The following is an 18,778-nucleotide window of genomic DNA, read 5'->3' as shown; positions in this document are numbered from 1 at the left end:
TATATATAAGAAAATATGCCAAAGGTCACGTATTAGTAATAAACGAACAATTGCTCTCGTGAATGGGAGACCGCGTTTCCGAGAAGCGATTGGCTGATGATCATGCGACGTATCAATCTATGACATGGTGAACCATGCTTTAATCTAATATTTGCGTAAACTTCTTATGTATGCATATCGATTAAGATTTATTCAACGGAATTCGAAGAAAGAATTATTCCGAGAAAGAATTGTTCCGAGAAATAATTATTCCGAAAAAAATTATTCCAAGGAAAAGAAGCTATATATAGCGAAATTAATGGCTGAAAATAATTTATGTAAATTTTAATTAGACATTAAAATGAAATTTCTTCATCGGATATTTTTGTAAATGTATATCTTTTTTACGCACACAAAAGTAGAAAATATACTTGTTAAATCGAGAAAAATAAAATAGTAAAAAAATTTTCGATCCTGCCAGGATTCGAACCTGGAATCTTCTGATCCGTAGTCAGACGCGTTATCCGTTGCGCCACAGGACCTACTTTCCACATGTGGCTTAAAAATATCATTTTAAATATTTAGTTATTATTTAATAATTATAACAGTTTTCATAAAATCATTAAAAATTTCAATTATTACAATTTTTGGAATATTTTTCACCCTCACTATCATCAAAAATTATTCCATACATATATATATATATATATATATATATATATATATTCAAAATTTCTCTCATAATGTGCTAAACTTGAAAAAATGGAAGCATATTTTCTTCTCTCCTCAATATGTATATAAAAATAGTTGCATAATAACTTAATTAAAATTGCTTTATAATACAACGTATATTCTACATTTTCTAAATAATTCCTTGATTAAAAAGAATAAGAGCAAGAGTAGTGTTTAAACAAAATATGGATTAGGATAGCATTGTACAAGTAGTATAATACATTATATTAATATGTAAAAAATTGCATTTTTTATTGATGTGTCTAAAAATTAAATTGAAATGAAGTTTGCATCTTATTACTGTCCATAATAGCCTGCCTTGTATTAACTAATCCATCTTGTGTTCCATGATCGTTTAACTGTTCTCTGAATTCCTGTGCATCGTGTTGAATGGCTTTCCTGATAAACATTGATTTTTTATTTATTGAAGCAGGACTTGTAAACTTGACAGTTGACACAGTTCTAATAAGCTTCCGTTCATCTTCTGCCATCTTCTCTCTATAATCTCCCAATGTATTTCTCATTGCTTGTCTTTTTTTTATCAATGGCACAGTGTTGCTCTTTAATAAATGTAAATGTTTCTTGAAATCCTGCTCCTGCTTCCCATGCAATTTGCCGCTAGTTAAACATGTTTCTAACTGCTGTATACACCAACATAATTCCAATTCAAATTTATCCTCCACTTCTGGGGTTAAACCACTTGCGCTGTTTACATCTACTGCTTTAGGAGGAACAGAAGTTTGCGGCACACTCTTTTTACTGTTGCTGCTGCGTTTGTGATTCTGAAATAAATTTAATATTTATGTGTAAATCTTGCCATTATTGCTATATAATAAACATATCTTTTTAATAAAAATAGTAGAAAATTTAAAATAATGATGGGTTTAAATTACCATTGAAAGTTTTTGCGGCATTTTTCGTTAAGATTTATTTCCTCTATTAATTTATATTATTACAAAAAAAATCACGATTTCGTACATAAATTTATTTACGATTAAAACACATATATGCTTCATTACATTATTTGACAAATCACAAATATTAGGTTATGCACTTTGTACAGAACGACGATAGTGTAGCCATCTTCAGTACTTGCAATGAAATCACGTGCAATTTAAATTTAAATGACACCATGTCACTTATAAGATTTTATTTATATATATATATATATATTACGTAAATATAAATGTTATATAAGATATAATGTATATGCTTGATATATAAATCAAGATGACAATTATCAATCGTCAGGCGAAGAAATCAAGAAAAATAAATTTAAATTTCAAATAAAAAAAAAACTTTTTGCAATATAATATATTAATTCTTATTTTTCTTGTATGACATACTTAATTGTTTTTAAATTTCACTTCTTGTGTTCCATGTTTATGTAAAATTAATTACATAGCGTTTAATAGTGACTTCGCATTTTTTTTCTCGTGTCGATTAAAAAAATTTATGCGATCAATCATCTTCCAGTTTTCAGCATCGTGTGCAATGTATAAATTTTAATAACGCTCGTGCCAAGATGATATATTATGCTGGAATAAAAAGAGCATGGGATTACACAATTATACTAATGCTAATGATACATTTTCAGCGGTTTTTGTGTACAATCGGAAACGGATGTACGCAATATGTAAAAATAATTACACGAGGGAAGAGAAAGAGAGAAAGAAGAAAACGCAGCGTGAAAAAGCGAGGAAAATGGAATCGGATTTTGTGTATATTAAGCATGCGATAAGGACACGAGATAATTTGCAGAGAAACTGTAGCTATCTTGTAAAAAAAGAAATGAATTAAAAAAAGAATATGTATCAAAAATATGCTTGAATTTAAAAATAAATTTCTAATTTTCGAAATCAAATCTAAAGATTCGAAATTTGGAATTAACATATTTGAATCTTGATAAAGCTCTATATATCTTTTAATTACATAATGTAATTATATTAATGTTTTATTCCGTGTAAATAATAAGAGTAAAAAGAAATTAAAAAGAATAATATACTTAACAATTTATGAAATCTCTAACATCAGAAATTAAATATGCTTTTTAAATGTGTAAAATATACATATAAAAATTTAATTTTTTTGCAGGGTGATTAGACAGATGAAAAGTGAAATATTTGTTTGGTGGTTTGATAAATATAGAAAGCGGTCATAAAAATAATGTATAAATATAGTATACAGAGTATATATAGACGACAGGATGACATTAATTCTCCAGAATATATTTACAAGAGCAGTACAAAGAATAACTTGATATTACACACACACATATATATATATGTATATATATATATATATATATATATTCGTTATACATAAACTAACAAGTAGTAGGTATAAGCAGGTGAACAGTTTAAATATTATTGAGGCACGTGATAATAAGGCATTTCTACAAAGGATAGACACACGGTCGTATACACGTAAGATAGACGTTCCAAAAAGTTAGAAAAAATACATCTACATATGTGTTATTTCTATAAAATTTATGATATATTCCTTAATTTATAGAAATGGAAGATCATAAAATAATTTTCTCTCTGCGATTAATTGCTTAAAAAATTTTTGTTTAACTTAATCTAACATAATATAGTACAAAAATATTTTTAAAAATGATGACTCTCCCCAGCACATAAAAAAATAATCGAATAAATCGAACGATTGTTTTATATCAATAAAATAAAATTCGAATTGACAAGCTGTGTTAAAATTAAACTAGTAAATTGTGCTCTTTTTATAAATTATGGTATTAACTATAATAAACAAGCTAATTAATACAACGAAAAATATCTTTAAATAATATATATCTTTGACATATATTTTTTATGTTGTTTAGAGATTATCTAAATAAATTATTATTTATAAAATAGTTTGAATAACTAAGGATTTTCCTCAGTATACATATAAATGTAAAAATCACTCTCATAAACGCTTTTTTTTAAATACATTCCACATATGTGCATTTAAGTACCGACAATAATTTCTTAGAATATCAATAAGATATGTCTATATTCGCAGTTTGCCTTCGAACCTCATCGAAGAAATCAATTACTCTCTCCCTCGTCTATATCTTACGTGTTTACAATCGTTGCAAATTACATTAGTGGACGTCACAATGAAGATTGGTATTCAGTGCAAACCAGTTGTGCTACACTGAATAACATATTTTTATCTTAAAGAATGTGTATGTATGTGTGTGTATGTGTGTTTTGTGTGTGCACAGACGTGGTCGAGATCCCTAAAGTTTAGAACACACAGCTAATTGTCCTTTTGACTGTTCAGAGAGGAAAGGATGAGTCAAAGATTGAAAGACACATTATGTACATTATGCGGAAGTCATTAACATGGATCGAGTAATGAGAAAAACAGAAAAAAATCTCTATGCTTGATCTGTCTCTCCTTAGAGCGATATCTGCATACATAACAAAACACGCGATCTCACTGATATATTTATATAATAGAATATTTAATAGATATTTAATAAATAAAAACAATTACACATATTCGGTTCAGATTTAAGTACATATAAGATTGTATATATATATATATATATATATATATATATATATATATATATATATATAATCTTTTTATAACACGAAATAAAATTTTCCCAGCTTTGATATATGATTAGATGACAACGAATACAATAGAATATAATATAAAAATGCATTTATTTCAATGGCAACTATTTATAGATTGCAAATGTTCGAAAAATTATTAATATATACTTTCTGTAATTTTTTCCATTATTGTAAACACAAATTTTTACAGATATAAATTAAAAATTTCGAAATATTTGTGGCTTATAATTTTCGTCTCTTGAAGTATTTAACGTAAAACATGTAATCACATACATACGACATCGAAGTCACTCGCAAAAAATTTGCAATCGCGTGTCAAGCGAGATAGTTTTTAAGATGTATTTATTAATAAAAAAATGTGTTAAATCGCATTAAGTATTTCAAAATTCTATCTTATCATTGTTTCTTTTCGAGGTACATATTTGAACCAAATTATCATTCGTAGAGTAACTTACACAAAATTTATACACAAGAAAAATGTATATTAAAAATATATTATTACACATCTTCTTTCGAGGAAAAAAATTGCACAATGCAAATAAAAATTAGAGTAGTATATGCCATTATATCGATCAACAAATAATAAGTAAACATTAAAGTAAAAAAAAGTAAACAGAAAATTTATTTTTGTAATCATAAAGCGTATTATGTTCTTTAATAAATTAAAACGTCATGTGTTGGAAAAACATCTGATATGGCATGTTATATTATTACTCATCATCAATTAATATTGACTATTGATTTATAATTATTTTCTATATATTTTCACTATAAATATAAGATTAGATATATTTCGATTATTATATTAATTTATAGAGATAGTTGCCTGCTATGATTTTTAAGCATAATGAAGTTATTTTAATAAGCAACAGGTAATATATGATAAAAGAGAAATTTTAAAGAAAACGCAATATATAATTGATATAAAACACAGCAGTATTCTTACATGTTAATAATGCTATACAATTATCTAAGAAAAAAATTATTCGAATATTTAGCATTGATATATTAACAAGCAATATTATTCTATGATAAGAAACTAATCGAGTAAGCGTGTAATATGTTACATATGTCAAATTAGTAAAATAATCGCACACACAATATCTCGAAGAGATACAAATAATATATCGCGAAATAAATCCACAGCATGCGAGCAACAATTACGAATTGACGAGAAACAATTTCAACGATTTATCTCATTGTTAAAGTATAAATAATAATGATAATAATATACAAAATGAAAATTCATAGTCTCTGTACGTACACAAGTTACAAGTTTGAGCGTTAAAAAAGCTACACAGGTGGATATATGTGGAATAATACTAAAATAAAATACTGCCAAATGTAAAAACCAAGTAAAATGTATATATTCTATGGGCAACATCGTAATAATCATATTCATTATGCTGATACACTGAAATATAACCACAATGTGTATGTGTTTTACAATGTTGTATGTATGTTGTGTGATGTACACAGAGCGTTATCAAATAATCATTATTTAATCGCTAAACTTTGAGACGATGATGATTATACTGACCACAATAATAGGCGATATGGTAGCATGGTCATACAGATTCGATAATAATAAACGTATAACAATAACAAGGTAAAATGTCGAGCACCAAGGGTATATAACGTACAAACGAGATTTTTTTTCTTTAATTCCGCCTCCTTTCACGAGAGTGTTTAACGAACACTCAAGTACTATTGAATGTGCATAAGAGGAGATAAAGTATGTCTTGAAAAGATTTTTTAGCACATAAAATATCTCTCAATGGCTTCGTACTTATGTAACAAACTTGGCAAACATCATTAATTATTATTATTACAAACATAAACCGAGTCTTTGTCTTGTAACGTTTTGTAAGTATTTCTTTTCCTCAAATATTCTCTAATACGATATACTCTCTACTTAAAACATAAAATCGGTATTTCCCTTAATTAGTCAGTTACGATGGCACTATATGAATTACTTTCCTTTATTCTCGCAATTATCAACTAACATAACGCACGACTATAATATTGTGTGTATGTCATTACTCTCTATTACATATCATTATATAATAATTTTTATACATATATATCCACATATGCATCCATTCGGTGTATGCATGATGCAAATCTGTTGTGTACGTGTGTATATGTGTATGCGTGTGTTTACGTATATGTAAATATACATACAGTTTTGGTTAAAATTTATACATTGTACAATGTGTAACTGCGGCTTGAAATTAATCGTAATAATAGTATGATACGCAATTTATGAGGAATTGTTAAATACAACCTCTCTCTTTTAAACTGTATTATACAAATATGTGTGTATATACTACATAATAATGTTTAAAGTATGTCACCCCCCCCCCCTCCTCTTTTTTCCTGGTCATACATACTTTATCTGTTTATAGAGTGCATTTCAAAACTAAGCAAGAGAAAATTAATATGATAACAATATGTTAAAAAATATATATGCGAAAGATCCTATAACTTTTGGTGTGATTGTGTACGTATCAAACAGGCTATACCGCTTTTCGTGTATAGTTTCAAAATGCACAAATACAGATAATAACAGTAAAATGACGATATTTGTTATGACGTTTAAAAATGTGATGCTACTTGGCTTTACAGATATGTCCAGTACTTAAACCTGTATTAAACTCTTAATTGTATATATATATTTATATATATATATATATATATATTTATTTGTGGTGACAACAGTTGTGGCTAGTACATATACATTTTATATTTTATTTTGCTACATTGTTACAGTGATCTCTGGTACTTGTGCCGTGCATTGCAATTCGATTATTTGCGAACATTTGCCTAAAGCCTATGATGGCCCTGTTCCAAAACAATCTTAGCTTACGTTGCAATATAAAACGTCTTATCATCCATAGATCTCGTTTATCTTACGCGTATGGCTCCTCTAACGATGGTCCATTTCGTTCACAGCATTCCAACAATTTCAATAGTCTCTGAGTTTTTAACTACAAATAATTATCATTATTTTTTTTTTTTACGTATTGAATATCCGTCGAAATCTTGAGGCACAACTATACAATCATAATTCACGGCAAGTAACTAAAGAGTATTTAGAAGAAACACCATAAACAATCGTAATTTTTCGTAGATAATAATACGTATCACACAAATTAGCACAATTTTATATAAATGAACAGTGCTTTGAATTATTCAGATATATTAAATAAAGAAGAAACTTATTTAAAAGAATACAGCTTCTAGGATCACCGGGATGTGAAATTCTTTTAGAATTACTAACGCATCTTTCATTGTTCCAAATTATTTTTAAAAAATGATTTTAAAATAATTTTAAAATAGTTCCCAAATATTTGTAAAATCAGACACAATCACAGGATTTTTAATCTTCATTCTATTCTGCGATGTTGATAATAATGTATCCTTCATTAGTTGTGCCAATCAAGACGAATACAATTTTAATTACATTAACGTGTTTTTTCTCACAGATATATATATATAACTTACATGTATTCCATATTAAAAATATACATTGAAGTGTACGTACATGTACTTAACGTATATTTAACAAATTGTCTATTCTTACGGGTTTCGCTATGCATCATCTTATTACTGTATGTTATGGTAAAATAGATCAGATAGCACATATAAACCTTGCATATAAAGTACTGCTCATGCTTTTCACATCACACTGCGACTGTTATACAAGTGTTGACGTCAGAATACCCAAATGATCTTAGATGGATTATTATGCAGAAAGATCATATATCAGTTTCAATATCACAATAGGGCATTTCAGAGAAAGAATTAACAAGTTCTGAATTCTTGTATAATGTTTTGTCAAGATTAAATTTGAATTATATTCTGCGTGAGATATAAATAGAGGAATTGTAATATTAAATGCGATATGCCAATATAAAGCTGAAATTTTAATATTTTTTATCTTATCCAAAGTTAAAAGAAAATACCACAATATAGAGAACATAATAGTTTCTGATAAAATGTCAAGAAATTGCCTTTAATTGTGTTCCCATTGAAAATATGAATCAAATGCATATTATTTAAATCATGTAATATCAATTTCAAAATATAAATTTATTTGCAAGCATTTAATGCGAATCAGGTATATACGATTATCTTTTTTGTAATATATGAATAGAATATATTACAATTAAAATATCAATTAAATATAATAAATTTTGTGTCAATAGAAAAAGTTTAATAACTAGTGGAGACATTAATATATATGTATATATATATATATCTTTAATACATTAAATTTTACTTCTTTTTTATGAAAAATAACAATTTCTTTATATTTTTTTATTTGATAAAAAAGTGTGTTGGCTAAGAGATTGCACTTTGTGATCATTTTAAAAATTCGTGATTAAAATTAGTGACTATACGCATTACGCTTTTTCGCATACCGATTGTTCGTACAGTCATATCAAACATTTCTAATATGCGTTAATAAAGAAAATGAATATTTTCGAAGGTTATATGTATATCTCTGTACAACCTTCAATTACAATATAGAGGTTGCCTTCCCATGCTATTTGTCAAAAAGTCACATTATAAAGCTTACAACATCATATATCTCGTTTTTTCATATATATATATAATATATATATATATATATCGCGCTTAAGTAGAGCTTATTATTTTCAAGACTTTATTAACAAATTGTACTGCATATACGATTTGGGAAAGCATCCTAACAGGAGGGCCACAAATGGTGCCAGGCACTATTCATTCATATACCTGCGTATTCCATTAGTACGTTAATTACAATAATTTATCAAATACAAACTCTCGAGAGAGAGAGAGCGATTCTCACCAGGATACATCCTGAGATTGTAAAACATACATTGAAACCGTCTTGACACATTTTATCATTTCACTGATTTTAGGAAGAAGGTAAATTCTATGTCATTACACAATTGCAACCCTGTTTTGCCAAATAACTTTTAAGTTTACATTTAATACGATTGTGGTAGCCGAAAAGGGTTTCTCTGATATCGAATAGAACAATCTCTTCTCTATAATAAATTCTTGTATATCACAGAAAAGATTTGTGTGTGAAGAAAGATCTCTTATATTTATTCTTAAACAAATCCACGTTCCACGTTCTATTTACTGTTAATTATTTTCTGAAAAAACTTTAATTGTGTATATTAAAAAAACTACAAGTTACATAAAACTGATGAAATATACATAAAACAGTATTTTTGTAGATGTAGAATTTCGGTTTCTTTAAAAATTTACGATTAAAGTTATTAATATTAGTATCACTCAATCCTCCTTACAATAAGTTTTGTTTAATCACATTTTTAGTACATGACATATATTTGTGGCATATAAACTCTTGTTTATACATTTTAGGCTTCAAGGGTTGCAAAGTTCTTACAGGCTTTCTTCCTCCACAATTTTTCTTTATACAAATGTGCAAAATACTTGTGGAAAATGTATATAACGTGTATATATATATATATACATATATATATGTATATATATGTATATATATCTGTATGCGCGCTGTGTGTATATCTTTTTTTTTTATTAATCAACACTATTATATATAATATGCCTATCTATCTATCTCGTATTAACTCAATATATATTAATTTCGAATCTTGTTCTATAGAATATCATGAATAATTTGAGTACAGCAGCCGTTTTCCGTATGTTTGGGAAGTTAGCCATAGACCATTAATAAGCTCACATTAATAGTAAAATTAATTAGATTAGTCCGAGAAAATAAAAATTCAAGTATGAAATAAAACAGGAAATTATTCATCAATATAAATTTTAGAAATAATAAAAAATAAAAAAAAGAAAGTTTGGCTGTGAAATAATTATTCTAAAAAATAAATGATTGTGGCATAAATATATTTTTGCAGCGCGAAATATATTAACGGATTATGGCATATATATTCTGACTACTATACCGTAAAAAACAACAACAAATTGCAATGGTAAAGATTTCCTGGTCTTTATCAATCTTACACTATGTGCAGATTTCACAAGCTCTTTTAAATTCTCAGAGTTACACTTTCAGAAATTTTACATTTGGGTACTGTGTTATTTTCTAAAACATACTGTTTCCCTTCGCATAAATTTTCATACGACAAGCATCGTTAGACACAATGACATATCGCAAAAGTTATTACGAATTTTTTTATGACATATATACAAACAACACTTCATATTATATACATGAAAATATATATATATGTATCTATCATATATATAATATATATATATATAAAGTTTCAACATTATGGCACCGTATTTTCTTTTTTTCCCTTCAAATAAATGTATATTCTGTGTGTGTGTCGGCTTCAAAATATAAACAGATTTTTTCACTTCGCGCTAGCTACAGCGGGGAAAAACATACCACCCCCACAGTTATCGTTATCGCGATAGATAGTACACGTATCTCAAAGACGTTTTAAAAGGTCTTTTTAAAGACGTTTTGTTTGTGTTTAATTATACTGGAACTCACAAGCACTATATATGCCGTTGTACGTTGAGGAGGTATCAAACAACTGACGAGTGCAACAATTCGATCGACATTAAGTCGCCCAACCCTCCGTGATTCTCGAGCGCTTCATGAGCGGTCCGTTCTCGTAGTCGGAACTGTTCCCTCCGCCACCGCTAGAATGGTTCGTTCTAATGTCACCAACCGCGCCACTACCCGGGGACGGTAGATTTGTCGGCGTTATGCTACCAGAGTGGGACGGAGGTGGATTACTGCTCGGTCTGCTCGATACTAGGTTCAGTGTCTGAGGGCCTCCTGGATGGGACACGTGATGCGGCGGCGGACCGCTACTGGACGAAGGACCGACGTTCAAGCTCGTATGATGTAGATTACTAGCATTGCTGGGTCCACCATTGGACCCGCTGTTGCCATGCGGATCTCTGGGTGGACTTATCGGTTCACTTTTTATCTTTACGGGTAAAGGCGATGTGGATGGTGGTGGTGTACTGCTTGATACAGCTAGATGAGGAAGACCACTGTAAAATGTCGAAAAAGTATTATAATACTAAAGAAAATACTCGTGTAAGTGATTGGAAATTAAGAGGAAAAGCTGCTGTATGCAAATACTATGGAATTTAATGATTTAATCGAGCAAGAAACTGTAATTATTCCGGATATTATCTTCTAATACTATATCAACGTTTAATTATATTAATATAAATGCCAATGTGTGAAACTCGATTCATGATGCAAATCATGAAAATATACTTTTAATAAAATGTATACATTGCGATATAACAGGTTCTAATGTAAGAGTATAAAAACAATATAAATATTTATAAATAAAAATGAAAAATATAATCCAACACTCACAATGTAATATAACATGCCAAACATTGCAACCGAAAAAAAACTATAGCGCTCCAGTGATCGAGATATCTTATTATTCTCTATCAGCAATAGATATAATAAAGCGTGAATATTATTCTATCAAGTATTATATATATATATATACACACACACACAATAGATAAATAAGAAAAAAAGGAAAAAGAAGTATGTTATATAAATTATAAAAGAATTACGGAAAAAATGAGAAAATAAAAACTAATGCTGAATTTATTGTAAAATATGTCTTGTATATAATTAGATTTGATCTATATTTAAATATATGTAATATTTCATACGTATATGTACCCTCAATCTTTAATATCGACATTGTATATCAAGTACAGAGTATGAAGAAAATAATCATTAAAAGTATGGCATACTAACTGGATATATAGCTTTCTTTCACACAACAATAATTATAAAATATGATTTACCTGATGCTGGACATGGTGGCTGCCGAATACATTGATAAGTCATCAACGTACCTCTGATGAGACCATGCAAGGCTTCCGAGATCCGAGGAGTAGTCTGTTGGTCCAAAACTAGAATATCCGGCTGGTACTGTTGGTGTTTGTAACGCTACTACCGGTGTATTCAATGCAGACTGCGTATGGGCATTCTAAAAATAAAAGTTTAGTAAGTACATACAAAATTTATTTTATTTAAAAACATTTATTGATAAGAAAAAACTTATTTCTTCATTCGTATTTCTTTTAATTCTCAATTTCATCTCTCAACGCTATTTTAAAGCGGACAAACGTCTTTTTAACTCATAAATATAAAAAAATTGAATAATTACAAAACAAAGAGCAAAATATGAGCTCTTAAAAGTTAAACTAATCAACTCCGCTCTTTGAGAAAAATATCTTAATTTTAATATCAGAGTACTCTCTAATCATATGAGCTAAAATTAAGAAATTTTCAAAAAGTAAAGTTGACTAATTTGACTTCTGAGTGGCTCGTATTAGAAAAATGAATAATGAAACAATTACATCGTAATTAGTGTCTTCAGAGAGAGGTTGTGTGAGTGGTGTCGGTATAACCACTCGAAGGTTAGCCCTGTGAGGATGAGGCGGTGGTGGCGGGGGCGGGGGTTGCGGCGAATGCCTAGACGGATTGCCTTTATTTCCGCTACCACCACCGACTCCGAGCGCAGGCGAAGGTCCTGGACTAGGTGAACCACCCAACGGTGACGCTGACGGAGGATAGCCGTTGCTCATCTCCAACATTCCTCCCGGAGGATACACTGTACAGCGAAGAGTTCAACGTGTTAGACGCGAATTTCAAAGTGTCAGGAATTCACTCCCTTCTGTTCTCTAATTAAAAGCTACCTGAATCCGTCTCGGACGATGACGGACGTGGAGAGATGCTGGTATGTGCCATCTGTGGACTAGATCCAAGGAGAGATTCGGTGTAACTGTTCACCGGTACAGTTACTGGTAGCGTGTAATTCGATTGTCCCATTGTCTGCAATCACAACCGACACAATGCAAATTAATAATACCTGCGGCAAAGATAGATGTGCAAGCACTATCGGGAGCAGTTTGTGGCAAATTTGCAATTTGCTAATGGATACGTTTTCCTTCAACTTTGTAACATAATGAAATATGTATTTACAAATTCGTATCTAATTTTTTTGTCATATCTTACAGCGATATAAAGTGAAAATATTATATAAAAAAATATAATATAACTGTATAAGCAATTAAATATTACATAAAGTGTTTAATAATTGTGTCTTATTTTTCTATGTACAAAAATAAGCGCAAAAATAATCGCAAACCGCATTTAGAGAAATCGATCTAAACCTTCTATGACAGGTCGTAATAAGATTATAAATAAATGGTATATTTGCACGTCAGTCATTTTGACAAAGGCGAATTTGAGGGATTAATTTGTTGGATGCTCTTAATAGAAATGCATGAAACTAAATTATAGCTTGAAATATTTTTGATGTGACAATTTTGAGAGATTTGACGCGCCTTGAAAAAGATCTACATACTTATATCCCTCTTTTATAACAATTAATATGGATATATATATATGTAAAAAATAAAAGAGAGAAAGAATAACTTTTGAACCCGACTGACATTTGAAACTTGATATTAATATTTACCCTGCTGCCATTATGTTGGTGCCTCTGCATCATCATCTGAAATTCCTCGTCGATCTTCGTGTATTTGGCCTCGGTGCGCGGGGTAAGATTGTATTCGATCGCGTCAGGTTCCGGGCTCTCCGGAGACATGGCACCCTTATGCTCCTTCTTGTTGAGCGCCTGCAAGTGTCAGCAGACAGGTTCACGTGACCACACCGCCCGAGGGCACTCAACCTTCACATGCACATTAATTTAACACCAAGCACGCGCGTGCGCTTCTTACTTTATACCCGGTTTACTCAACGCAATTATGTTCGTGCAAGAAAGAAAAAAAAGAACGAGAGATCGCATCTCACTTCCCCATTAAAACGAGACTGGATATAAAACGCGCAAGACGCATGACTATCTAAAACGTCGGTAATTCCTTGTAATATCTATTAACGCGTAAAATTTTCGATAAAATTTAGAAAAAAATATACACTAAAAAATTAATCTTTTTAATAGAATTGTTTGATCTTTTAATATTATTTCAAAATAGCAATTTAATTTGTATGTATGAATAAACTTGCCGTAAGATATATCATGCTATTTAATATACAATATTTTTTGATATATTTTTTAAAAGCATTGCGTATTTTACATTTTCTCGATTGTCGATTTAAAAAAATATCTTGATATTTATCCAGTAGGATAAATTATAAATCTTAAATCAAATTATAAAAATTATTCGTGAATTTTGATCTCATTATCTACTCTTATCGTATCTTTCCTTATATCTTTGAAATTTAATTAGATTTCTTGAGAACTTTTTTAAAAAATTTGCAAGAATTTATAATTCAAATATATATACGCACATACATATTTTAAAGCACTCATACAATCTTTTCAAAATTCTACAGTTTCATCATTCGAATTTTTTAAATACACCCTATACATTCGATATGATTGTATAACCTTGACATATCTGGAACGCAAATGTGAGGTTTACATTTCCTTAATTTTACGATTATAACGAGAAAAAAATGCGTTTCGCGAAAATTTAGCAACGATCGACTAAATTACTCGTGTCTGCGCATCCTCATTTCGTCCTGAGAATCCGTAACGGATAAATGGGACTCACCTCGATGATATTCTTGTTGGTGAGGGACTCGTGGGGTTCGTTGTACTCGGTGTACTTGAGGAGAACCTTGTCCATGTCGGTGCTCGCATACTGGTACAGCTTGTTGCTCGAACTGAAGATAATCAACGCGATCTCGCAGTCGCAAAGTACCGACAATTCGTACGCCTTCTTCATCACGCCGAATTTCCTCTTGTTAAAGGTCACCTGTCGCATAGAAAGGAGAGAGGGACGCATTGAAGGTGAACTTCAGCAAAGATCTCTTAAGCCTATTAAGACTATTCGAGAGGTGGACTCGCGAATACTTTATATTCGTGATAATTAATCGATTCCTCGACGTTTTATTAGTTATTCAATCAGTCACGTTGCATAAGATTGTATCAATAATTATTTGTCGAGTATAATATTTATTACTGTAAGTATAGAAAATGTACATATAATTATGTACATTTTATTCAAGACGGTTATCTTATTTATGCATGCATATTATCATATATTTTATGTAGAAAAACAAAAAAGGAATATTTAAAATGTAATGTACTTAAAATTCTTTTGATATTTTTTTATAAAAATGAAATGCAAAAGATTATCCAGTTGCAACTAATACTAATTGCAATTAATATTAAATTATATATAAATGAAGAGCATTCATTGGCTAGAATTACCTGACGGTTCCGTTCGTCCGTGATACGTGAAATCTGAATCTTCTTTCGACCCATTGTGGCACCACGTCTTGGATAAGAGGCAAGTCTTCAAAATCACTGGATGGAATATTAAGAACACTGTAACAGAAAAAAGAGACATTCGTTAAAAATTTGGGATTACAAAGTTTTAATTTAATAATAAAATATATATCAAAGAAATTGAAGTTTTTATACAAAGAGAACTTTTTCTTAGAATTTACCCTAAAAATCATGGTAATCGTGAGACAATATGATATTGGAACAATTTTATAAGAGCTTCTCTGATTATTAAAAAATATTAATATCTACCACAATAAAATATAAAATATGTTCGATCAATTTTACTATGTATTGTAATTTATGTATTAATATTTTTTATTGTGATAAATAATCAGAGAAACTCATAAAATTCCATGATTACTATGATTTTCGGGATAAATTCTAAGAGAAAAGTCTCTCCGTGCAATGTAAAAAAATATGTAAAATTACATAAATAATAAATGTAAAATTACATGATAAATAATAAAAAGGTAAACATTTCTATTATTCATCGTGTAATTTTACACTTATTATTTATGTAATTTTACATAATTTTGTGTAATATATTACATATTTTTTTACAGTATGCGTATTTTCTCGCGTGTATAATTTTCCGCTATATTCATAAAACGAAGAATATAATATCGTACCAATAAATCGAAAGTGAATAAAAAATGCGTAATTTGAATGCATATAAAATTCAAAAGGAATTTGTAGAAGCAATTTTTTTTTGAAGGAAAAGTTACATCGGCCGATAGAGAGGCGCTTCGTTTTCAAACAAATCTCCAGGTTTTCTGGGATTTAACGCGTTTCGCGCATAACGCGAGGTGCTATAGGTACAAGCGCGATAATGGACAAACGCGACAGCAGAGTGCTGGGAGAGCGACAGAACTGGACCGCGCTTTAAAACCTAATATTGAATGGAAAACTCTGTCCGCGCGCGCGTGTCACTTTCATATATATCGATTCCGGTGTCGTGCGTACGAGAGAACAAGTTCGCAAAGCGCCCCGCGTACTTGTGCTTCAGAGCCCACGGACCGGCAAACAAAGTGTCGAATCGTTTACCACTGCGAGATTGCGGCTTTCAAGCGGAATAAAAGAGAACGATGTCATGCGCGACGACGTTGCGATGTGCATGTGTATCTGTAGGAGAGAGAACGTATTTTTCAATTGGAATTGATAATTGAGCAGAGGCGAGCTAATTCGTGTGCGACTGTGAATTTTTTTTAACTAACATAACGCAAATCAAAATAAACGTAACATTCTCTCCCTCTCTGTCTTCCTTCCACATTCTACAGTAAAGGCATTTTGCAGAGGGAATATTTATCTTAGTTTTGAAAAGAATGTGCTCTATAAGAAAATTAGTTTTAACGAGATAATAATTATAAGGTCAGATATCGTTAAAAAATCTCGAGATAAGAATAGATTTTTATAAAGAAGAAAAAGAAATGTCGTATAAGTATCGAGGAAGATATATAGAACTTGTTCGTATTTCAGATTGTGTATGAAGCATGAAGAGTGAAAAGAAGTTTGTCTAACTTTCCAAGCTGTTCAATCTTAGTTACTTTTTTTCTAACATTCCTCTTCGCGTTGAAGTTTTAATCGCTGCACATTTAATGTTAATCTCAACATTTTTAATCAAAAAGTGTACTAAAACGATTATTTGTTGTTGATATAAAAAAATGTTTTTAATAAACTTATAAAACTCAATTACTTTTACGTTCTTGTAAGTAGGATTTATTTCGCTATTTGATTTTGTCAACTATATTAATTTTCGCATTTTTGCATTATGTAAAAAATTTGATATTATTATTGCAATGCACTCTTCAAAATCGCAATAATATAGGTAATCGAAAATATTGATAAACGAGAAGACACGGCTGCGATATATATATATTACTTTTATAATATTATAAATACGAGACTAATACGATATGCAGCATAAAATTAGCCACAAGTGCAACCAAATAGAATGTTTTGGGCCCCAAATAAATCGCTAGCGTGTCGAGAGGAAAAGGAATTAATTTAAGTGGTGAGCGTTTTTAAGAGCGAGAAATAAACTTTGCAATGGGTCAACGAATTCGCGAATAAATCGCGAAATTAAATCTTTAATTCCATGTGTATTTTTTTTTATTTCAATTAATTTGATTCTTTTAAAATTCGCTAAAAAAAAAAGAAAAAATCAAAGATCCATATATCAGAATTTTTTAGAGGTATTAAATAAATATTAAATAAATACTAAATAATTGAAATATAAAAAAGAATTTTTAAGGTCTCATTAATCGCTTGTCTTACTAACCCGAGATAACTCTTTTTGCAGATACGCAAATAAAAATATTATTCCGAGATAACGAGATAACTGAATTTTCTCGTGAAACTAACAATAAATTACACGAGAAAGATATATAGGGTGTCTCTAAAAAAAATAACTGAACTTGGATCACCTATTCCTTGTAAGTCTTACGTCACTAAATTTTTCCTGAAGAAAAGTATCAAGTATTATTTTGTCGCAATTATTTGTTGCCTAAATTTTGAAATATCTCAACTTGAAATCCAAGTTTCAAATCAAGATAATTTCTTTTACTAAAATCTCCTTCGAATCAACATTATTTATTCGCTCATTCTGAAATTTAATTCGCGAAAAGCCCATCTTCAACTTTCGATACCTTCGTTAAGGAAAAAGAATTGACGAGTCTTATGTTCTCACACTGTAATTAAAAATTTGTAGAAAAAAAAATGATTTGGACGCTTCTGTCTTTCGTTCAGTAATTAACGCAAACCGTTGAAAGAGTCCGAAGAAGCTCGCGTTGTTTCTCAGTCGGCATCAATTAAAAAAGACCTTATCTTTTCTCGATACGATGGCGTGAGAGAAATCATCCGGCGAAACGAGGAGCTTCGGCACGAAAACTCGGCCCCCTAATCGCATGAGGAGGATGATTCACCGCATCGTTACACATGCAACTTGCTTTTGTTTTGCTCGTGGCAAAAGTGCGAAATGCACCGAAACGTTCATCGCGTCCGCAACTTTATTATCGGTGATTGACAAACGCGCGACGTTTCTTCACCTTTGACACGCGTGGCTGTTAAATCATTCGCGAATGGCGCAAGGAATCGTTGCATCACGCATGCATCAATCCTGTATTTTTTTTCTTTTTGAAAAAAATTCAATTCTAC

At 30.1% G+C, this 18,778-nt stretch overlaps 2 protein-coding genes and 1 non-coding gene across 7 annotated transcripts in view; all 3 read right to left on the bottom strand.

Moving 5' to 3' along the window:
* Positions 1-448: 448 nt before the first annotated feature.
* Positions 449-521, bottom strand: TRNAR-ACG (transfer RNA arginine (anticodon ACG)). The gene has a single exon. It is a non-coding gene; the product is annotated as a tRNA-Arg (tRNA).
* Positions 522-942: 421 nt separating this feature from the next.
* Positions 943-2,729, bottom strand: LOC114929259 (UPF0488 protein CG14286). Its single transcript, XM_029300738.2, has 2 exons — positions 1,605-2,729; positions 943-1,493 (listed from the first exon to the last, which is right to left on the bottom strand). Exons 1-2 carry the CDS (start codon positions 1,623-1,625, stop codon positions 975-977), a joined length of 540 nt encoding a protein of 179 aa, XP_029156571.1. The 5' UTR covers positions 1,626-2,729; the 3' UTR covers positions 943-974.
* A 2,914-nt stretch (positions 2,730-5,643) lies between these two features.
* Mef2 (myocyte enhancer factor 2) overlaps positions 5,644-18,778 on the bottom strand; it is a 73,834-nt gene continuing 60,699 nt past the window's right edge. For 4 of the 5 annotated variants that reach the window (XM_029300815.2, XM_029300817.2, XM_029300814.2 and 1 more), the window contains exons 2-8: positions 15,548-15,664; positions 14,886-15,089; positions 13,787-13,945; positions 13,002-13,137; positions 12,663-12,916; positions 12,105-12,289; positions 5,644-11,315 (exon numbers count right to left, since the gene is read on the bottom strand). In XM_029300815.2, coding sequence (XP_029156648.1) covers positions 10,874-11,315; positions 12,105-12,289; positions 12,663-12,916; positions 13,002-13,137; positions 13,787-13,945; positions 14,886-15,089; positions 15,548-15,601 — 1,434 coding nt within the window. In that variant the 5' untranslated portion in view covers positions 15,602-15,664 and the 3' untranslated portion in view covers positions 5,644-10,873. The remainder of the gene's footprint in view (positions 11,316-12,104; positions 12,290-12,662; positions 12,917-13,001; positions 13,138-13,786; positions 13,946-14,885; positions 15,090-15,547; positions 15,665-18,778) is intronic. The other variant, XM_029300818.2, reaches the window with a different exon arrangement.

The sequence above is a fragment of the Nylanderia fulva genome, unplaced genomic scaffold (assembly GCF_048542155.1).
Source record: "Nylanderia fulva isolate GAGA-0341 unplaced genomic scaffold, ASM4854215v1 Scaffold14, whole genome shotgun sequence".
NCBI classification, from domain to species: domain Eukaryota; kingdom Metazoa; phylum Arthropoda; class Insecta; order Hymenoptera; family Formicidae; genus Nylanderia; species Nylanderia fulva.
This window is presented reverse-complemented; position numbering and strand designations above follow the sequence as displayed.

What these genes read in the sequence shown, in the direction of transcription:
- LOC114929259 (XM_029300738.2), bottom strand. Translation starts at nt 1,625, where the DNA reads ATGCCGCAAAAACTTTCAATG. An exon ending in TGCCGCAAAAACTTTCAATG is followed by an intron (nt 1,494 to 1,604) that starts GTAATTTAAACC and finishes AATTTATTTCAG; the next exon opens with AATCACAAACGCAGCAGCAA.